The sequence below is a fragment of the Larus michahellis genome, chromosome 1 (assembly GCF_964199755.1).
Source record: "Larus michahellis chromosome 1, bLarMic1.1, whole genome shotgun sequence".
Lineage (NCBI taxonomy): Eukaryota > Metazoa > Chordata > Aves > Charadriiformes > Laridae > Larus > Larus michahellis.
The window spans coordinates 91,654,703-91,677,837 of record NC_133896.1 but is presented as its reverse complement, the minus strand read 5'-3'; the positions used below and the strand labels follow the sequence as shown (position 1 = coordinate 91,677,837).

General features: G+C 48.6%; 1 protein-coding gene across 4 annotated transcripts; it reads left to right on the top strand.

Moving 5' to 3' along the window:
- The first annotated feature begins 53 nt into the window (after positions 1-53).
- On the top strand, positions 54-21,923 carry CD4 (CD4 molecule). Of its 4 annotated transcripts, XM_074592383.1 has the most exons (12): positions 96-222; positions 8,256-8,337; positions 14,256-14,331; positions 15,321-15,452; positions 17,397-17,552; positions 17,638-17,781; positions 18,030-18,302; positions 18,749-19,111; positions 19,231-19,473; positions 19,564-19,682; positions 19,923-19,990; positions 21,549-21,923. In XM_074592383.1, exons 4-12 carry the CDS (start codon positions 15,392-15,394, stop codon positions 21,562-21,564), a joined length of 1,443 nt encoding a protein of 480 aa, XP_074448484.1. In that variant the 5' UTR covers positions 96-222; positions 8,256-8,337; positions 14,256-14,331; positions 15,321-15,391; the 3' UTR covers positions 21,565-21,923. The 4 variants fall into 4 exon arrangements, with proteins under 4 accessions (XP_074448494.1, XP_074448484.1, XP_074448476.1 ...); XM_074592393.1 differs by lacking the exon at positions 14,256-14,331 and having other exon boundaries at positions 54-222; XM_074592375.1 differs by lacking the exon at positions 96-222 and having other exon boundaries at positions 8,078-8,337.
- Positions 21,924-23,135: the final 1,212 nt, after the last annotated feature.

Genomic DNA, 23,135 nt, shown 5'->3' with positions numbered 1-23,135 from the left:
TTGCACGTGGAGAGCGTGTATAGCTATAAAGCCTGTCAGATTGTTGCAATAAAGGTCTTTGGTCTGTACCCCACCAGAGTCCATGAATCCATGCTCCACAAATGGTGCCCGAACAGGGACAAAAAACGTAGGAACGTACGACCGGTGGAGCAGCCCCCCTGAATGAGAAAAAAGGCAGTGGGAAGGAGAGCTGCAGTCCGGACAAATAATCACCAGAAAGAGGTGAGCAGCCGGGGATGTGTGAGGATGGGATCGAGAGAGTCCTCAGAGGAAAAGGCAATTGTATGTATATTAGAAAAGTTTTTAAGTAGAAGGGGTATTCAATACGATGAAGGAACTTTTCAACTTTTACTGGCATGGCTAAAAAGTAAGGGTCTTCCCGCTGATTCTACAACGGCTTTCCAATTATCAAGTTGGGACCACGCGGGCGAAACTGTATTTGAGACTGCAACAAAAGGGGATGCAACTGCCACAAAGGTTTTGACAACATGGAGGTTGATTAAAGATACTTTACAGCAGGTAAAATCTGAACAAAATGCCACAGCAGCCACCGTTGCAGCTATGGCACCAGACAGCCCGATTACTACTCAGACAGAGAGGGGGAAACCTGAACCCCTGAGCTGTCCGGCTGCGCCGTTAGCACCCCCACTAGATGTGATGTTGATACTGCCGTGGTCTTCTGTGCTACCGGGTTGGGGCGATTCCTTGCCAAGTCCGGCACCAAGTCCGGCGGTCACTGCAACTTATGATCCTGCTCAACACTGGCAGAATTTACTTAAACAGGCATTACAGGACGGTGATATAGAAGCCGCTACTGCCATCGCCTGTCCGGTACTGCTTAGTCAAAACGGGACAAACACCTGGGAACCGATAAAGTGGGAGCTGGTCAGAGAAATGCGGAAAACAATTATGCAGCATGGACTAACCTCCCCTTATGCACAAGGACTATCAAATAACATTATGAAAGGACACATACTAACTCCATTCGATATCAAGCAGCTAGCCGAAGTTATTTCTACCCCAACACAGCGAGTTCTTTTTATGGGTAGGCGTATATTACAAGTCTTAAAGCATCCAGGCTTAATAGATATGATAGAAGCTTGCAACCGAGTGGGATCTATCTCTTATCAAACCGATTGGCGGCAAATTCTAGAGATAATACAGAAACAGGAGGATATCAGACAAGATGTGAGCAATAACGATGCTGCTCCTTCTGGGGCAACCGCTGCACCTCCTAATTTTAAAGCAGACAGGTGACACCACCAACAAAGGCTATGAGGCCTCATAAATACAAATTCCACCAGCTCTGGGCACTGAGAATGGTGTCCGAGGCGTCACAGATGTTGCAATCTTGCTTTTGTAACCAGCAGAGCACTTCAGGCACATGAGCACTACTGACAAAATACAGGCAAAATGACAAGCGTGGCCATTGAGCTGTTTTGTTTGACAGACCTCAAGGAAAAATGCTCAAAAGTCAGCCACCACCAATGCAGAAATAACTGCCTATGGCCACAGGAAGCTTTATGTCCCAAATGCTGCAGGATGAAGAACAAATCGTCGCAACACTAGGAAGTGGGAAAATATTTCTGAACATTGAGGGAATCGAGGTGGTACAAGGCAAATCAGAGCAGCTGAAGTGGAAGGACCAAGAGTCCGTACAGTAAAGCAAATAAATCTGGAAATCTGTCCCAGGTGGAGTCAATAAGAAAAGCGGCAAATAAAACAAACGTCATATGAAGGAAAGAGACCTGATGCTTTTCCACAAGGATACAGCTACAGGTCCAAAAATCGGACAAATATTTTCAATGTACCAGAAGAAGAAAGCTTGAGAAAAACACAGGAAACCCAGTGGATTCCCTTCTGGCAAAGGGGAGCAGTAAAGGAAGGCAAAGAAAGTACTATGCATACAAATTCCTTTACATCTTACTCCTCCAAAAGGAATACAAAGAGGATCTTTAATCACAAATTAATCTTTTTTGATAAGAAACACCAGTACTATCAGAAAAAAAAATAAATCATGACTAGGTCCAAATGTTCTGCATTCAAGACTTCTGAGGGATTTCAAATGAGAGGCTAAATAAAGGCTAGCGTATAGTGTAACCTGACAAAGCAGCAACTAGAAACAACAGTCTATTGGGGTCTCGGTACATTTTGCACAGCCCTTTAAAAATAATAAAAAATTAGAACCACATCTCAAATGATCTAGGACACTGAGGCACACTGAGTTTTACATCTGCTTGGCACACCAGTAGGAACAATATCAGCACCAATTCTGCAAAAATAATCCCCCATACCTCACTACTCTGCCTGGATTTCTTCAACTATTTGATGCAGCAGTGATTAAAACCAAAATACCTGCGTTCATTCATTTTGCCTTCCAAAGGTTCCCGCAGACCAAGCTCCTTACAGGGATGCTGTTGTTGTAGGTGCCACCCACTGAGACTCAAGGCATCTTGGACAGTCATTACACAGTTGTGGGCTCTATCATAGAATCGCCTAGGTTGGAAGGGACCTTTAAGATCATCGAGTCCAACCATTAACCTAACACTGAGAAAAACACCACTAAACCTTGTCCCTCAGCACCACGTCTACCCGTCCTTTAAACACCTCCAGGGATGATGATTCGACCACTTCCCTGAGCATGCTGAAGAGCTTCTTCTCCTAGGTTTCCATCTTGCTGACCTGCTGGGTCGATGCAACTCACTCCAGATCTCAAAAGCTGTCCTATGGCGTACCTCAACGGCTGTCGCTCCCACCTAAAGGGTCGGGTTTCGGAGGGTCTTAACAGTTAGAGGGCATAGGACACTCTCTGTGCATAGGAAAAACATCAGGAAGTGATGCACAAGGGCAGCTTTTGGGAGGACTTGTTATTTCTTATTAATATTGAGGTCTCTCATGTTCTTCTTCTTTTACAAACACTGGGAGTATTCCTCTCATGTCAGCAGGTCAGCATCCCCCTTTTTTCATGGAAAACAAGGCAGGTTTTTGGGCTGGGGAGGAGGCACCAGCGGACTCCCTAGCAAGCTCTGGGGGGTTGGCAGGAGCTCAGCCGGGGACCCTCCAGTCAGGCACTCCCCAGCCCTTCGAAATCTGCCCCCCCCGGTTGAGCGCAGGCACGCCGGGTCCCCGAAGTGTCCCCCTGCCTGCCCCACCGCTCGTCCCCAAGGCACCCCGGAGCTGCCCGGTGGCGGAGCCGCGTGCCTCCGTCACCGAGGGCTGTCCCGGGGGATGGGGGGGGGGGGAACACGGCTGGGGCTGGCCGGCCCTTGCCCCCCGGCCGGGGCGGCTGCTGCTGCGTCTTCTCCTCCTCCCCCTCCTCCTCCTCCTCCTCTCCCTCCCCGGCATAAGGCACCTCCGCTCCTCGGCCCCGGTTTCTGCCGCCATCTAGTGTCCACGCACGACGGGGATTTCCCGCACCCCCCTCCCCCCCCCGCCCCGCGCTTGCATTATCAGGAACATCCATCATTTGTTCCTTTTATGCTGCGAGCACCCGTGAGTCAGCTCTCCCGTGACCGGTTAATGCGCCCGGGTCCGTCTCTCCCTTTGCTTTCAGCTGAGGAAGTTAAAGCAAAAATCCCTGTCATTGCTTCTCGGAGGCAAAACCTTACGGCGTGTGCTGTTGAATTGCATCCCACTTTAACGCTCCGAGCCTCAAGCTGCTTCCAGGGCGATATTCCAGACCCTCTCTGTACTGATGAAACCCTCCCAGTTGTGCCTCATAACGAACATTGTCACTAACTTCTCCCCCTTCCTTTTGCCAAGGTCATTACTAGTAAGATAGTAAGTAACACCCGTCCCAGGCAGGTCCTTAAAAGCTCCCCCAGCCACCTCCCTCCTGCCTGTTGCATTTCTGACACATCTTTAACATCTTGGTTAAAGTTTAAACCATCGTGGCTTGGTGGGTTTTTTAGGCTCACTTTATCCCCTGTCACTTTTGGTGACACGCTTTTGCAATTGGTCATCCTTGGACTATCCCTCTCTCCAGTGCTCCGGAGCAGCCCCTGCCTCCCCAGCGTATCTGGCTAGTCTTTTCCCCATCAGACCTCACACCCCCCACTAAGATTACCTGGCTTGTCTTTTCTCCGGTCCCCAGACTCCACACTCCCCACTAAAATACAGGGGATCCCTTGCTCAGGAAGAACATCTGTGGAGATTTCCTAATTTTCCATTCTGACCAGCAAATGAACCTTCACAATACCTGCTTAGAGAGTCCTCTTTTCCCAATTTAAGCTTCTGCAGAGAGACTCCAAGCACCTGCAGAGAGGGATCTCATCCCAGCAGAACTTAGGGGCCTTCTTCCTTTCCGAGGTAACATGGCTGTGCTGGGGCAAATCACCAGGCCTCCTCGGCAGCAGGCTGGTTGTTTCTAGCTCTCCATGTCTAGCATCAGAAATGCCCGTCAAGAAGCTCAACAGGCGCCGGCTTTTCTATTGCAAAGAGAAAGATCCCGGCCTTTGAAGCTGCTGACATTCAGGTGCCTGAAGATACGGTTTTCAACACTTGTCCTTCCTTCTCTCCAATATCGCTGAGCAATCGCTAATTTTCCAATACATCTGGCTATCCTTTAACCATCAGAGTTCACAGGCACTGGCTTGCCAGGGAACTTGGTTTTTGGGAGACCGTCTCTGGAGGTTTCTTGACTTTCCTCTGGAGTCAATAAAAGGGTCTTCTCAACACGTGATTTCTGAGACCTTTTTTTCCCTTTTTCACACTTCCTCGGAGAGACTTTGTGTGCCTGCAGACTGTGACTTCCACCCAGCACAGCCTGTCACCTCGTCTCTCCACGGAGATCTATGAGAATCTGTTATTCACCAGCCCCAGTCTGCAAAAATATTGCTGGTGATGGGATTAGAGCAAAGAGAGCCAGCACAGGATGGGTGAGGAGTGTCTCTGTAGGGGAGAAACAGAAAAACATCACAGCCACAAATCTGGCGGGGGGTGGGGAAGCTTCCCACTCTGCTGCAGGGTCAGTGTGCGATGCTGGATAAGCCCCACTTTCCCCAGGGGTGCAGTACAGCAACTGTCCCAGCGAGGTGAGAACCAGCCTCGCATGGAATTTAAAAACCAGTTAAATATTTATGAGAAATATTACATTCAGAAGAGAGACTGGCTGGCTAATATTATTCATCCCTCCTGGATTCTGATGTTTAATTAATGCTTGCAAAGTGCTTTGAGATGCTTGGATGAAAGTGATCCAAACACGTCACCGCACGCTGTGACCCTCAGTCCCCGAGGTACCTGTTCACCACACAGCTGTAGCAGCTCTGAGAGATGAGACTCCCTCCCGAATACCCTCCTGGGGTGAGAATGGGTCTGAGTGGGGGCCAAGCCCACAGCTTTGTCACCTCAGACCCACATCCCTGCTTCTCCTTGCAAGTCTGCAGTGAGTTCAAGTGCGTTTTGGAAGCTTTGCCCCTTCAGGGAATGCTCTTTCTGGTAAGTATTTGCAGTGACATAAACCAACTGCTTAAAAACAAGCCAGTGTTTCTGCATTACAGCATGCTGGGGAGACAAAACACAAGCCAGAATCCGTGCGAACCGAAGAATCAGATCAATGCCCCAGACCCCCAAGCCTGGAGATGCCAGGGTCTTACAATCACAACCCGACTTTTCTCAGCTCTGTTTTTTCCAGGACAGCTCCTCTATGGCAGCTAAGGACCAGAAGGGACATTTCTATTTGCAGGCATGTGAGAACATTTTGAAGATACTGATGTGATGCCACAGGCGCTCACAGGAGAGCCGTGTCTCAGAACAGGGCTTTCACAGGCTCTGGACACTGGCAATGTGGGCACCCATGCCATGCCATGCCATGCCATGCCATGCCATGCCATGCCATGCCATGCCACCTCATCCCATCCCATCCCATCCCATCCCATCCCATGCAGTCCTGTAGCCCGCATCCCACACTGGGAAGTTCCTGTCTCACACAGGTGGCTCTTTCCCTGTGATGGGATGGCTTCATCTTTCTCCAATGCCACCACCAATGGACCAGCTGTTGCACTCAAGGCCTTATCAGCGCTGTTGCTTTTGCACCTGGCAGCACATTATGAACCTTGGTGCTGCGTCTGTCTGTCCCTGCTCCTCCAAAGCCTGGTTGTGTCTTGCACCCCCCCATCCTCCAGACAAAGGGGCAAGTGACTGCCAGGAGGAGAAGAGTGGGTGGCACAGAGATGAAATCTCAGCCATGTCTGGGGCTCAGTGGGTTTCCGCCGTCTTGGCTGAGGCTGGGATTCAGAGAGAAAGACACTAAATGTGGGTGGAAAACCACAAAAGCCCCCTCCTCCACCCTACAGAGAAGGGAAACAGCTGAGATTCAGTAGCGTTACAGGTTACCTAAGAGTAAACTTGTATTGGGTTTGCATGGCAAGGTTTTGGTAGCAGAGGGACTGCATGGGTGGTTTCTGTGAGATCTGAGCAGGAGCAGGCCCCATGTCAGTCAGAGCCGTGTCCAGCCAGCCCCAAAACAGATCCACCACAGTCTAAAGCTGAGCCAATCGGCAGCACTGGTGGTGCCTCTGTTTTAACATATTTAAGAAAGTTTAAAAACCACTTCACAGCAGCTGTGAGAGAGAGGAGTAAGAAACTGTGAAAGAAACAGCCCTGCAGACACCAAGGTCAGTGAAGAAGGAGGACGAGGACAGGCTCCATCCAGGCACTGGAGCAGAGGTTCTCCTGCAGCCCTTGGAGAAGACCATGGTGATGCAGGTTGTCCCCCTGAGCCCATGGAGGTCCACATTGGAGCAGATATCCACCCTGCAGCCTGTGGAGAGTCCACGCTGGAGCAGACTCCTGGCAGAAGCTGTGGCTCATGGAGAGGCGCTCACGCTGGAGCAGGTTTTCTGGCAGGAGCTGCAGCCCATGGAGGAACCACGCTGGAGCAGCCCATTCCTGAAGAACAGTACCCCATGCAGAGGACCCATACTGGAGTAGACAGACTCATCAAATCATAGAATAGCCTAGGTTGGACAGGACCTTGAAAGATCATCTGGTCCGGCCTCTCAAGGGAAAGGGGCCCTAGATGGGATTATCTAGCACCCTGTCCAATTGCATCTTGAAAGTTTCCAGCGATTGGGACTCTACCATGTCCCTGGGGAGGTTGCTCCAGTGAATTATTGTTCTCACTGTAAAAAATGTCTTTCTTATGTGAAGATGAACATGAAGAACTGCAGCCTATGGGAAGGATCCTCATTGGAGCACTTCATGAAGGACGCCACGATGGAGCAGGGGAACAGCATGAGCAGGAAGGAGCGGCAGAGACAAAGTGTTATAAACTGACCACAGCCCCCCACTACCCGTCCCCCTGCGACACTCTGGGGGGAGGAAACAGGGGCAGCAAAGTCAGGTGTGAAGATAAGCCTGAGAAGAACAGCAAGGGGGGAAGGTGGTTTTAGTTTTGTTTTTATTTCTCACTAAACTACTCTGTTTTCAATTGGCCATAAATTAAACTAATCTTTCCCCGAGTTCCCATGTTTTGTCCATGAGGGTAACTGTTGAACGATCTCCCTGCCCTTTTCTTGACCCATGAAGTTTTTTTTCATCTTGTCTTCTCCCCCTGCCTTACTGAGGAGGGGGAGTGAGAGAGCGGCTGGGTGGGCAGCTGGTGGCCAGCCACGGTCAACCCACCACTGCTATAAAGAAAATATTGTCTCATTTCACCCCAAATCTCAGCCATAGTCCACAGAGAGGTGACCCTAACATACCATCAGGGGTCCTCTCTTCCTCTGTTATTATCCCTGTGCAATACCTGGGGTCAGGTCCATGGTTGGCTCCTCAGAGGTGCCTCCGCTTAGTGTTGACGCAGGAGACAGGCTGGGAAATGGAGGTCGGCTTGCTCTTACAGAGTATCAGAAGTGTGGCCTAGGTCCGGATCTGCTCAGCTAAGACGATAATTTGCGAGCTCTCTTTGTCAGAAGAGCAGAACCGGTTTCCAACCATTCACTTTTAAGTTTCAGCCCCGTCACGGCCTCCCATCAGCTGCCATATGGCCAATAGGCTCTCTCTGTTTTACACACTCATTCTCACCAGGCACTGCAATACATCGCCTTCCGTTACGCTCTCCATTTCTGTTCACACCCAGAGTCGAGATCACATGCATTTGGAAAATCACCATCTACCTAGAGAAGTTGGCGGATGTCAGCAGAACTTGGACTGGTAGCAAGACTTTGCTGACGCTCCGGCTGGAGAGGAGGAGACATCAAGGCCGACGTCTGTTGAGCTGCTTTCTGAACATCAACTTAATTCTTCTTTTGTTTCAGCTGTAGCTGGGTGAGATCAATTACGGCAGGTGACAAACACAAGAAGACAGAAACAGAGAGGCAGAGACGGAGGAAAAAAGAGGTAAGGAAACTTTCTTTCTTTCTTTCTCTGAGAAAAGAGGCCAATCTGTTTTCGTTTTTTTTAATGTTACGAACTTTACTATTCCACACGAGTTGCTGTTTCGGCACAGATGGGTTGGTGTTGCCCCACTTAAAGGTCTGATGTAAAACCATCTTGAACCTTTGACTTGATAATACTTCTGGCTGTGCAATTCTACAAGGTCTTTTAGTTTTAACTAAGAAGTATTTGTCTCCCTGGATTTTTCCCTGAAAGGGGCAAAAAAAAGGTGAGCTACGAAAAGCTCAAACTGCCTCGGAGCCTGGGGATCTCACAGATCTTTCATATCCATGTATAGGGAAAAATGTCAAATATGAGGGCCTATCACTGATGACCGTATATCCCCCAGGGTCGGAAACGCACTGGGGAGCAGCCCTCCACCAGCTGCCACTTGCTATCACCTTCTCCATGTGCCCTCCAGGAAGGAGAACTTTATTCTAAAAAAAGCCTGAAAAATAAGAAGATTCTGGTCTCTAGCTAACTAGGGATGTCTGCTTTCATCTGTATGTGCTGAGACTGGAGGGGTCTGTTCTGCTAATCCAGGCTGACTGTGTCACTGCCTGACACCGGCTGCCGATGTAGCCCAATCCACTAGACTTAGGGCTGATCGAGCAGTGTTTCTTGGAGAAAGAGGGATCCTTTCAATGTAAGGACACCAGAAAAGAGACTTGCTTTACCCTTCCATGGGCTGCTCCACTGTTAAAAACGTGAGTTTCATTTCTGGTTGAATTTTTCAACTTTCAGGTGGCGTATTCTACTCAACCTTTGTCAGCCACCTCAGATATTCCTCTACGTGGTGCATTAAAGTTGAGTTCAGGTTACTACTTAATGTTCTCCACTATAAACTGAACAGTCCTCTGAAGTCCCGGGTGCACGTTAGCCGCAAATCAGTTCGCAGACTTTTCCTTCATCCTCCCCAGTGTTTCACAAACATGGCTGCCAAAGCTGCCTGCAATACAGCAGGGCTTGCTTCACCTAAATTGAGCATCTGTCTCCTTCCCGCTCCTGGTTCTCAGGCTCCCAGGGACACTGTCCACCAGATCTGCCACAGCCTCATGTGGGGACCCTGTATTCACCAGGGAAAAATTAAGGAGGGGTGTCTCCTGGGCTCCCTAGATGTAATGGAGGCATTTTTGCTCTGACTGGGCGGGTATACGCCATTTTGCTGCCCTGACCTTATCAATATGTATATAGACCCTTCTCCCGTCTGGGCTGCGCATCAAGTATGCTGCATGGTAAGATCTCGCTGTTCCCACTTTGGCAGCTGCATTAATGATACCTGAACGCCATCCCGGGCATGCACATGGCTTGGGAGGGTGATGGAGGGCCTGCCTTTGGAGGGCATCTCTGTGCCTTTGCTAGTCACAGCCTCCAGCAGCTTTAGAAAGTCACCCCTGGGCTGCAGTTGCGAACTGTAGGATGAAAGGCTGTTTGTGAAGCCAAAAAGAGAAGGGTTAGGAGGAAAGACGGGGGAGAAAGCTCAGAAAGCAGGTGCTGAAATGCCTGTGAGGCAAAGGCAGGTCTTGGCATCCCCTTGGGCTGCCGGAGGGGTTAGAGGCTGCAGGGAGCTTCCTGGAGTTGCAAAGATGGAGCCGCTTCTCATGGCCTCCAGATAGGTCCAGGCACATGGCTAGGCCATGAGGACTTCGGGGCTGAAGAGAGCTTGGGCAGCGCTGAGATGGCGGCCTCCTCCTGATGGTGGGACCTCTCTCTGAGGGATCGGCAGTCTCACCCGCCGGGGCCCATGGCCCCTGCCCCAGCAGTTCCCTCTCGCAGCAGCTCCCAAGGCTGCCCACCACTCTCAGATGAAGGGCCAGCGGCGCCCGAGGGGAAATCGGGCCAGTCTCAGGGGGACAGTGGGGCCCTGTGACATGGCCTCCAATGCTATCGTCTCTTTGCTTTCTGATGGCTAATTTTGTTGCATTTCATGGAAGGGACCTTAAGGATCATCTAGTTCCAACCCCCCTGCCATGGGCAGGGACACCTCCCACCAGACCAGGCTGCCCAAAGCCCCACCCAGCCTGGCCTGGAACACAAGGATGGTCTCTTACCCTGCCTGCTGCTCGTGTATGTTTGCTTTAACATTAATAAATAATTTCAAGGAAACCGCTACTGAGTAAAACAGCCAGATCAGCTTTGCTTTAGATGTTTAAACTGAGAAAAAGAGGAGTGGATTCCTCTGTAGCCCAGAGCCCCGCAGCCAAGCCACACTGATGTGCGGGGACAAGAGGCAGCTGCCTCCCTCAGCTCCATGGCCTGGCAGCCACGGCCGGGGGAAGGAAGGGCAGCCCAGCGGCGGCGGAGGCTGAGGTGGGGAGGCCTTTGGCAAGCGGATGGCTGGGAGGGCCCCCCCCCCATCCTACCCCCGGCAGAGCAAGCTGCTGCCAGATCAAAAAAGCGCAGCCACAAAGCAAGGGTGAGAGAAGAAAACATGAAAACCGCAGGGCATGAAAGAAGCGCAGGAGCGCACAGAGAGAGGGAGATGGGCCCGCTCTGCATCAGGAGCGGTTTCTGAGTTTTGGGGTTGCATTTTTTTGTTTTGTTTTGTCGTGTTTTGTTTTGTTTTGTTTTTTTTTTTATTTCAGTTTCCTCCTGTGTCATGCCGGTGCCAGCCTAGGGGAGAGCTCTCTATGGCCATGGCCTGCCGGGGCTCGGTGCTGGAGGGGGCGAGGGGCTGCCAGCCCCTCTCCCAGGCAGATGTTCTCCAGGCTAGACCTGGTCCTGCAGGCATCATCCCCCGGACCGCTCGCTCACTGCCTCAGCTCTCCTTTTCCTATCCCTCAGAGAGGCAGGGATTATTAAAAGAAGGCAAGAAGGAAATTAAACCAGTTTAATAAGAGGGGGAAGTTAAAATGAAATGGAAATCAATGTTCACTTGGGAGGGAGCCCTGCTTCTCTGTCGCTAGACGTGCTAATAAATCAAGTATGCCTGGACTGTTTCTGGCACAGAGGCCAACTGGCATGAGATGGTCTGGGCTATTAAACTCACTTAACCTCTAAAATGAACTGGCGACATGCCAGTCACCTAATGGGAGTGGTCCCTGGCCCCTGCTAACACCTAAATGCATCCCGGGAGTTGCTCGGGAAAGCGAGAATTGTCCTGGGCCAAAAATGTGTCAGGAAATGTTCTAGCAATTTAACAGGACTGATGAGTGTGTTCCAGTGCCTGGGGACATTCCCTGACACCACTTAATTTATGAGTACCACCAGAAGATACAGCTGGGCTGCCTGTAAGGAGGCTGTGGGTCTGCTACAGGCATCTGCTAATGAGAACGGCTTGCTGAGTTAATATAGCAGAGCTTTGCTCACTGAGATCTGTGAACTCCAGAGTAGCATCGCCTGTGACCTGACCTGGAGGATACAGAAGGAGACAGAAAGACAGGGGGAAAATAGGAAGTGGCACACATGAGAAGTAGAGATAAACAGGGAGAGAGAAAGTGTATAAGGGAAATTGTAGCTGAAGGCAACCGATTTTCCCCACTGACTTGTAACATGTAGGTGATAAACATCATATTGTAGAGATCTGACACAGAAATACAAAGATTAGCGTGAATGGAGTAGGAATGCAGCACATGTGAAACCTCAAGAAGAAACAGAAAAACAAAGGTGCATCAATCTATGTCTACCACGCTGTGCAAGGTCAGCAGTTCACCAGTCCCACGGTGCTCTGGTTGTGTGGTTTCACTCAATAACGAGGTAGCAAGAAGGCGAAGAACAAACCAAAGCCATAAGATGACAGGAAAATAGAGAGTCCCAGCCAAAACAAAATGATGGTGTGTGACTCATCGATTTCATCAATTTTTACCTGTTCCATTATCTTCAGGTTTTATATAAAGCTTAATGACTTAAAATATTTGAAACCCAACATGGACCCTATTAATTGGTAGATACCACTCTAAAGTGGGGGCTGACTTTTCCTGCTGCTCCCACTGGCACAGGTGGGGCGAATATTCACAGCAGGGATGAGGTTTCTTCTGTCGTCTCAGGAATGGATCTTAGCCAAGGCCCTACACCAGTTCTCAGTTATGGATGTTTCTTCGGAGTGCGACGCACACAGATGCCTTGTTGTTGCCCCTTTCTTTATTCTGTAGCATCGCCCAGCAAACTGCTTGATCACTGCTATTGCATCTGGCTAGAAGTGATCTCCGATCACATGCACTGGCTCCTTTATTTTGCTTTTTTCGCACAAAACAGCTCATGCAAATATTCCCTGGGGCTGGGATGGGTTTTTTGCTTTGCACAAGGCAAGCCACAAATCTTCTCTGACTGTGCCTTTGCCACCTATGCCTCTTCTGATGGTGCACATGGCTTCTGCCTTGCTCTTGCACCTGTATTTTTCATATGTGTACATTTGTACATCTGTCTAGCTGTCAGTTTGTCGGTTGTGCTGACCTGATCTCCATGTAAATGTAGTGCTGATGTTTTCATCTACTCTTTGATAGTTTCATGTGCCCTGATCATTTAAATTAGTTTCAATATTAAATTATCCTCTAATAGAACATATTTAATATTGCACATAGTACATATAAATATTGTATAAAATTACTCATGTATTTCTTTTGAGTTCAACCCCATTATGACTCCAGCCTTCAGTCTATCATGTTACCTGTGAAAGGAGGTTTCTATTATCAGCGAGAGCCGAGTGACCTTCCCACCAGCTATCCTACTGACTTCTCTGAAAACCAGTGTGAATTTTTTTGTTAGGGATCCAAAAGTCCTTGGGCTTGTATCTCTCCTCCACGTCCCCACTACTTGTCTGTTCTGCTTCTGATATCTGACTTTCTCCTTTGGTAGCATCCATAGTGTTCTCCCATACTCCATTAAAACAGGACTCACTTTGTTCAGCTCGCTTCCCACTGCTTGTCCCTTGAGCTTTGTCAGCTTCTGTCTGACCCTCCACTTGAGGAGCTTTTGTGTTTCAGATGCTTCAGCTCACATAATATGCTCATCTATATTTGTTGGATTCTCCCCAGCCTTTGTTTATAAAAGTTCTTACCTTATGTGTCAGCAGCCAGGTTCTGGCTAGTTTAAATGAAGCCTCTCTTGCGTTAGAGAAAGCTCATGCTTTCTGTACGGTGCCCTCGTGCTCCCCAAGTTCCTCGGTTCCTGATGACCCCAAACCCCTCTTCTTCACACTGCTTTCTCTGTCACACTTTGTAACTTGAGCACTCCGCCTCATCCTATGCGTGTTTCTAGAAGCATTTCCAGCTATGAATTTCCTGCTTTACAAGTTAAGCTATGCCATAAGACCTTTTCCGACCTGTCTGCATGCTGTCAGTGTTCACACAGCACCTCCCAGCTCCCTTTCACAAACCTGGCATCCTCCAACCTTTGCCTCATCCTGACCAGTACCGAGCTTGGAGGTGGGATGCTTCTGAGACGCCCCAGTGCCTCGTCGTCTGGCTCCCTGGCCCCTTGACCTTCACCTCTTGGCTCAGCCACCCTGGCCACAAGGAGGTCTCTGTCTGAGGGACTGCGGATGTCTGCCAGGGACAAGTCCTCATAGGGCTGGCACCTTAGACAAGCAACAGGAAAGGTTCACCCCAAGGGCCTCTTGGCACGGGCAGTGCCTGCTTTTGAAGAGGTGAGGTCACCTCACTGTTTTTTGCTTGCTCCCCAGACTGGTTAACCTGCTTGGCTTCCTTTTTGTGACATACGCCTTGGTTTAGAGCTGGGTAGTCTCCTTGCGCCAGCAGCCATGGTCATGTTGTCAGCCCACCCAGCTGCAGCTGATACCAGCACTTGGTCTCTGCTACAGTTGAATACTTCATCTAATTTGATAACTCACCTTAACATGACAGTTAGCTCCCAGTTCCCACTTCAGGTTTCGTTACCACCAATGCAACTTCTTCTTTCTGACCTCATTCCTCCCTTTTCCCCAGACTTTTTGTTGAATAGTCCTAAGAATTCAAGCAAGTCTTTCCTACATCGGACTTGGTGGTTATTGAGATTTTTAAGGTAAGAAATAAGTAGACAAAAAATAAACTAAAGGAAAATATAAATGAGAGCCTAAAGATGGCATTAATCATAGAATCACAAAATCGCACAGAAATATTTAGATGGCAAAGGACCTCTGGAAGTCACCAGTCCAACGTCCTGCTCACAGCTGGGCTGACTCTAAAACTACAACACATTGCTCAGGGCCTTGTCCAGGGAACCTCTGAATATCTCCGAGGGTGGAGATTGCCTGGCATCTTTTGGCATCCGTTCCAATGCTAAAGCGCCTTCAGTGGGAAGAAATTTTTCCTTATATCCAGCCGACAGTTCCCTGCTGCAACTTATGTCTGCTGCCTTGTGTTCTTCTCCGGTGCACCTCTGAGAAGAATGTGGCTCCTTCTCCTAGGTAATATCCTTTAGATAGTGGGAGACTGAAATAAGGTCCCACCTTGGCTGTCTTCTCCCTACCAAACCCAGTTTTCTGTCCCTCACCATATATCATGCGCTCCAGCCCCCACACTGTCCCAGTAGCCCTCCATTGGACTCTGTCCTGTTTGTTGGCATCCGTCTTGTACTGGGAGGCTCAAAACTGGATTCTCTATTCTAGATGAGACCTCAGGTGTGCCAAATAGAGGAAAATAATTAGCTCCCTCATCCTGCTGGCTGTGCATTTGTTAACGCAGCCCTGTATGTGTTTAGCCTTAATTGCTGCAAAAGCACTGATAACCCACCACAGAGAAGTAAAAAAGCGCAGAACTCTTGGCAATATAAACACCTGCAGTCCAATGAATGCCAGAAACCTAGGGATGAGTAAAATAAAACATTTAATACCAAACTCTCTGGGGAACACTCCAGCTGGATTCTTTGCTGAAACACAGGGCTCAGGTGACTTTACCAACGAGTTTCCATTTCGTTGCACTGAAGGATGGTGGGTACTGACTGGGAAGATGGTCCCCATCCACTGAGGTCTGAAAATCAGCCATTATTAACAGAGCATTTGGGTCTTCCAGGATAGCATCCCTTGGCAGCGACAGCATTTCCAGCGCTGCGGTCCACAGCAGGGAGGAGCGCTCCTGCAGCGATGAAGTCATGCGGCACGGTGGTGAGCAGCACGCTTGCCATCTTCTTCGTTCTGCTTCTGGGTGAGTCCTCAGCTCAGCGAACCCTCCCAGTTCTTGCAGCCTTTCCACAGGCCTCACAATTTTTGGGGTGTTTTTAGGCTCCTCCTGATTTGCCATACAACATATGTCACACAGCTTAGAGCCAGGCTCACTCCAGCAATGCAGCTGTGACAGCCACCTTCTTACCTTGTCTGGCCCACCTCCACTGCCCAACCGCTCTCTGGCGGGGGCATGCAGTGGAGATTAGGACAGAGGGGCTAGAAGCTGAGGGGCTCCCTACATCCATACCTGGTTATTTCAGAGGCTGAAGCTTTGGGATTCAGGCTGTTCCCAGCCTGCCTGCTGAACCTGACAGCCGAAACCATGGTGTCTGGACCATCACCAGGTTTGGGGAGCTGCCCTGTAGAGATGCAGGAGTGGGGTTCCTGTGAAAGCCAGGGTGCCCCTGTCGCTTTGCTTCAAACTTCACACCGGAGGAGTGGGCAGGAGAGGTAGGGGCCATAAGCAGTGAGTGCATAAGGGTGGTAGCACACCAGTGTCTGACTTGGACAATGTTGCCATGAAAGAACAAGACGACCAGCTGGGGAAGGCAGTGTGCGATTCAGAGTCAAGGTTGACAAAAATTGTATGAATATGAAGAAATGCTTGATGAGGGACTTGTCCTTTGGGCAGAGCCATTTCCTGAGCCAAATACAGCCCAGATCCTGCACACTGAGCACAGAGTAGAAAATACTGCCCTCCGCACTCCCTCCAGCTGCCTGGGCAAAAACTTGGGTGTTTCTCATCACAGACTTGCCTTTACAAATGTGATGATACTGGTTTGCTCAGTTTCACTGCTAATGTTATAAGATTAGGTGGACTCTTTAGTGCTCATTTTCCAAGAAAGGAGTAAGGCCAAACCTTATTCTCAGTGTTCTCAGATACTCGGCTTTGATTCCTCTGGTTGCAGAGGAAAGCTTGGAAATCTTTTATGGACCTTACCAACTCTTACTAATAGCATTTATAATTTCACAGTTTATGACAAATGCATTGTTTTCTGTGGTCCAGTGTGCCCATTGAAAACCTGTATTGGCGATGCTGCAGATCACCCATGCTCTTGGAAGAATATGTAACTTGTGGAAAACCCTCCATTAAACTCATGTAAACTTTTTATTTTGCACTTCTGTGGCTCTCCAGTACTAGGGTTACCTGGGGGATTCACAGGTTCGGCAGCTCTGAGAGCTTACAGCAGTGAGGCAGAAGACCACAACCCCCTTATTCTCAGTTGTACCTCTGGCAACTCAATCTCCTTCTTATGGTCTCCTGCAAAAATCCTCTTCACAATGAAGGAAAGGAAGTGGTTCTTCCAAGAAACCACTCCTAAAGTTTCTTCAACCTTATACATCCTACTTACACATCCTACTTCAACCTTACACATCCTACATTAGGCCAGCCTTCCCATTTCTTTTTTACTTTATCCTTTCATTTTCCTGGACTTTCAGCCTTGATCCATGCAAAAATTGGAAGAAAGGGTGAGCAAATTTGCCAGTGTTGCCTCAAGTATTGACTGGGGAGTGAAGGAGGGCTGGTGTATGCTCTTCTGCCTTTGCTACCAGTGGGATAACTAAATCTTGTCCAGTGGAAAAAGGTTGTTTCAGTAAAACTGTTGACATCTCAAAATTGTAAATGATGGCGAATCCACCACAACCGCTGGCATTTTCCCTGTTTCTGAACGTATGTGAAACAGAATAACCATTAGCTGTGTAAAGAGACCAAAGTGGAGGGGAGGGAAGTTGTGGAGCTGAAAAGAAAAGGGATTGATTGATGAGACAAAGGAGAGAAAAAATCAGAAACTGAGGATAATCTTCCCAGTATCTGGAAAAGGGAGGAGAAATAGCTGCATCTTTCTGGAAGGATGGGAAGTATTCACCGAGCCACCCTTCAGAAAGTGAATGTATGCCTTTCTTGGTGGGTATTGACTTTCAGGTCTGATCCCCATTATGGGTCATCAAGATGAACTACAGGTTGGGGTCGCAGGCGAGCCAGTGATCTTGAACTGCAGAGGCATACCTTCTGACTCACATGTGACCTGGAAGTACTCTAAGTTTGTCGTAAGGGCGTTTACAACTAACTCTTTTAAAGGTAAGGCTTCCAATTCATCACCTCTTCTCCCCAGTATATGGCTGAGAAACCTCTTTTGTCCTAACCAAGCTTATTGTTTCAAAAGGCAAAGCTACTATGAGCGATCGATCTGAAATCATCCCCAACACTAAACAGCTGAAGGTGTTGAACTTAAAGCTCACCGATGCTGGCATCTACACCTGCGAATATGGCTCTCACAAAGTCCATATCTCACTGCATGTCTTTGAATGTGAGTGATTAGAGGGCTTTTATCCATGAGGAGGTGAGGGGGGAGGAGATGAGGAGACTGTAGAGCTCAGAGAGACACCTCTGCTGGGATTTTTTATCCAGCTGCCATTTCTTCTGGCCTGAGCTATGATAGTTCATTTCTCCTACATCTCCAGGGCACAAAGTCTCCATATTCTTTTTACTGTGACACTTGCTGCTCTCTCACAGGATGAGGAGTTGACTTACTGGCTGCACTTTTTGTCTTTACAGTGACGATTTCTTCAGATGGGCACTTCCTGCCAAACGAAGTCCCCAAGCTGACTTTAATGCAAAATTCATCCAAACCGCTACCCAATCTCAGCATCACATTGTTCAACAGCAACAATAACACAGTAATAACAAACCCCTTAGAAAACGCCCCTCAAAAATACATACTGCAGTTAAAGAAACTGGAGGCTACGGACAGTGGGACCTGGATGTGTCATGTCCATGCAGATTCTCCATTGATTAATCAGAACATCGCCTTTGATGTGAAGGTATTAGGTATGCAACAACAAAAACGCAACTCACACGCAGGCTCAGGAACCAGTGCTCCCTTCAGCTCATGAGCTGAGCTTTTACTTTCCAGCATCCCAAGCACTGGTGCTCCAGGGTCGATCTCCCAGGGCTTCCAACACTGCAGCTTGGGGATTGCTCTGCTGCCTGCGCTCTGTCCCACACTTGCTCCCATTTTCCTCTCCAGGCTTGTCCTAAAAGATCTCCCTCTCCTTGGGGTCTGTTCTTCTCAGCTCTGGTAAGCGTGGGAGCTTTGGCTCTTTAAACCCATCCTCAGACACTAATTGTTTATGCGTCCTGGGGTATCTCATGGCTTTTCTTCAAGTCCTCTTTCAACTGAGCACAGCATGCATCTCTCCAGATCAAGGGTGGACACGGGGAAGTGTAGCCATGGCTTTCCCTGTCTCTGTATTCCTTGTCTCTTCTGATTTCAGGTTTTCAGAATCCAGTCTTGGAAAGAAAGTATGCAACTGTTGATAGCACTGTCATCTTGTCATGGCACCTGAACTTCCGGAAGATAATATGGAAAGAAGGTTTCACAGGACGACTGAATTGGAAACGACAGGAAAATGCAACCCCTCATGAGCTATTTGATTTCAATGTCACAGCCCGGGGAGAGCAGCATAAGACCAAAAAAAGCAACCACTTTCGGTTTGAGATACCTGAAAGCAAACCTGAAAGCACCATAGAACTGAAACTCCACAAAGTCCATTTCAACCATTCTGGGCAGTACCAGTGCCAGCTGGCATACAAAGGAAGATATACACAGAACAAGATAGAGCTGGTGGTGATGAAAGGTGAGAGAAAAAGAAGTGGGTGAAGAGACGAAGATCTGCAGAAATCTAGAAGCCACAAGAGTATGAATGGACCCACCTTCCCATCCTCTCACTCATGTGTTCTTTTCTTACCTTTACAGTCTCAGCTAACCCTGTTGGGCCACTCCCCAGCGGGGCCAAGACGACGCTGATCTGCCAGGTCTCTAGTCCTCTCCCACCCAACGCTCACTTGCTCTGGGAACGTGTGAATGGGACTCAGGAGGACGTCAAGAAGTCAAAGCAGAATGAAGCAAAGGTGGAGGTGAACGTCAGTGCTGCAGGGCTGTGGAACTGTCACCTCATAGAAGACAATGACATGAAGATCAGCCTTAGTTACCCCGTGGGTATGGAAATTAGTGTCACGTGCCTGTCTCCAGTCAAAGTCCTTAAAATTCTTTTTGTATGTGTCTCTGAATACTTTTCTCCTTCCACAGAGGAAGCTCCTGTTTGGATTAGCTATGCGGTAACTGGAGCAAGTATTGGAGGCAGTGTATTGGTGTTTGGCCTAGCATGCCTGTGCATCATCAGCGGTATAAGCTGGCAGCGGAGAAGGGTGAGTGCCCTCGTCCCTGTGAAAGGTGAAGAGATGACAAGTCTCCCTAAACCATAGGAGTCATCTGATTTTCTGTCTGGGTGCAGGGCAGAGCAGATAAAGGGTCAATCCTTAGACTCAAAGCAAGCGGCTAGAGATGGACAGTTTGCAGATGTCAGACAGTGCTTTACTACCACTTCAGAGGAAAGCATTTGAAGCAAGAAAATATCCAATCATTATTTATTCCTTCTTTCCTGGCAGCAACGGGCAAAAAGGATGATACGAGCAAGACAATACTTGTTGGAAAACAAGACATGTCAGTGTCAACAGTAAGTGGCAATGAGGGCATCCGGAATGGGCAAAGACTCTGTTTTCAAGACAGGGGAGTTTGATAGTCAAGCGGGGAAAAATGGAACTTGAACCTGCTTAGTGCTACGGTACAGATGCATTTCATAATTTTCAGGGCTTACTCATGTTAAGTCATGTTTAAGAGTTATGAGCTGTGTTTAATGAATTTCCTGTTATACCCCAAACCCATGATAGCGCCGTGCTGGGGAACTTTTGAGCAGAGAGTTTTCACTTGAATTACCTTGATGTTGAAGAGGAGTTGGCCAAACCCAAGCAGGAGCTACAGAGTCCTTTGATGGGTTCCACAGTGGATCTGGGACCTGGATATCAAGGTTGTGGAGGTGGAAGGCACACAACCAAGCTCAAGGATGAAACATAAATTTTTAAAATCCATGATGTCCATAATGTGATTCCAGCTCTGCTAGCACAATGCTGGACTGCAATTTGTGAAAATTGCCAATAACCTCTCGGGAGCAAGGAAAAAGAGGAGAAAACCACAGCACATGCCCTCTCCTAAAGGCCGTGGGTGATATCGTAGAATCATAGAATCATAGGGTTGGAAGGGAACTCTGGAGATCATCTAGTCCAACCCCCCTGCCAGAGCAGGGTCACCTTAGAGCAGGTTGCACAGGAACACGTCCAGGCAGGTGTTGAATGTCTCCAGAGTTGGAGACTCCACCACCTCTCTGGGCAGCCTGTTCCAGTGCTCTGCCACCCTCCAAGTAAAGAAGTTCCTCCTCATGTCTAGGTGGAACCTCCTATGCTCAAGTTTGTGCCCATTACTTCTTGTCCTGTTGCCGGGCACCACTGAAAAGAGCCTGGCCCCATCGATATGAAATACACTATCATGTCCTGGCCCTTTTCACAGGAGCAGGGATTTCCCAGCTGCCTTTTTCCAGGTCTTTAAGCTTATTATGATATCAGGCATCATAGCAGCTGTGAAGGAACACAGGCAGCTATTCTATCACTGGAATTGGAGAACTAAGATGATGCATGAACCAGTTCAATTAATGTATAGGTACAGAACTGTACTTCTGCTTAATTTTCACTAGTGACAGAGGCAAATTGTGATAGTTTCACTTATTTTATTTTCACTGTCACTGAGAATTCCTTGAGAATGTTTATTGGCAAATGTTACTTCATAGCTGGGATGTATATATGGTGACGAGTTGGTTCGTGCAACTTGTGTCAAAGAATTCGTCTTGTTTTCACCTACTTTTTATCAAGGTTAAAAAATAATCCCCATAAAGAGAGGACAAAGCCCATACAACTGCATCAAAAACTAGATAAATCTGTGCAATACAAGTGCTGATACAGTTGTTCTTTAACTCTCTTTGCCAAGTAAGCAGCTCAATGTAACTGAAACCTAAACCGCAGCCGTGTGGATGCCCAAGCAACCATTTGCATCCTCAGCTACAGGGGCGAGTCGGCATTCTCTACACTAAGCAAAAAAGTGGGGGGTTGGCTGGCTCTAATGTGACTGAGCAGAGACTTTCACCTCTACAGTACTGGTACTCACATAATGCTTTTCTCTTGCAGTCGGCTGAATAAGTAGTATTGCAGCACTGGAGTCAGGAGGACTGATGAAATCTCTGCCTTTACCGAAACACCTGCCAGCTCTGTGAATCCATCTCCCTTTCTCTGGTTTTGATGTAATTATTTCTTCATCATTCCCCCAGTCTAATGCTGTGGAGGGATGTTGTCTGGCTAGGAGCTGATGGACAAGACAAGAAACCCTTAAGAGTTAAGATTGATTCCGAGCTCTACAGTGAGAGATAGTGAATAGAATATATATACACACATATATATATATGCTTGTATTTTGCTCATGCACTTAATTTGACCTTCTTGTGGAAACAATTTTATGTGCTTCTTTTATCTGCCTGAGCTACAATAAATTACCTCGGAGTCGGACGTCTTTTGGGTTTTTTTGCAAGCTGGACTAAATATTTTCTGAGGCACTCTCATCTGGTTCAAATTCACATTTCTCCCTTTCCTGCTAGGATGTGGAATCCTGATTCTCACTATCTCCCACCTCCCTGGCTGCCATGAGCCTTCCTTAACGCACCAGCCCTCTGCTCTCCATGAAACCTGTCCATCCTTGTTTGCCTTTCTGGGGCAGCCTGAGCCCTACAGTGCCCCCCAGCCCCATCCCTCAGCTTGCAGTCTTCCCCTCTCCCACCACAAACCAACGCACAAGTGAAAACACCACGAGCAGCAGGATAATTCAGGACTAATTTTGTCAGGAAGGCAGTTCAGGATACCAACGGCTTCTGGAAATCAAAGCCTGAAGAAGTTATGAATGTTGATCTAGAAGGAAAGTTTGGGAAGGGGGTGACAAAGTAATTTCCTAGGAGAACAAACCAGCCTTGGACTGCGCAAGCCTGCAGAGTGCAGAGAAGAGATGCTTTTGAGAAAGCCACCAAAACCAGCTCCTCGTTGGCTCAGGGAGATGGGAAGAGGGAGTGAAAAGCACAGGACATTTAGGATGGAAGTAAAAGCGTGTTGTAGAGATGCCAGAATGTCCTGAAAGAAAAATACTGTTAAAATATGTACACAGAAGCCTTGTGTTTATAGAAGCTATTCTACTGTCTGCTAGCGGCGGGTCAAAAAGGCCTTGAGGACCTACAGCTGCCGCTGGCTGCGCTCCAAGTCTGTTCGCCTGCGCTGGGCTTGCTGGGGAGAGACAGCGAGGGGCTCTGGGCTGTGGGAAGGGCTCCTCGTGGAAGAGACACCACCCCCACCCCCCGCAGGACCCCCAGTGCTGGAGGAGGGGGTTTCTCTATAGCAGTCACGCCAGCATCCCGCTGTTACCGAGGGTGAAAAGACAGGTGGCAACAACGGCAGAGACAACACCTGTGAGATGGGGGAAATCTTCCTCCTCCCCCCACCCGCCACAACCCCATCATGCCTCTGGATGAGGACGCAACCCCAGGCAGCTGTGGCAGCAGGTGTGGGCCACCATGAGGGTCACGCCTGCTCCTCCACCATCGTCCTCACACAAAAAGGAGCGACGAAGGCTCACACTAATGCCATTTTCCTTCCCATAGCTTGTGCTTGTGCACACAAAACTCCACTAGTGTTGGAAATGCCTTGGTCCATATCCCAGTACACGCAGTTGCATCC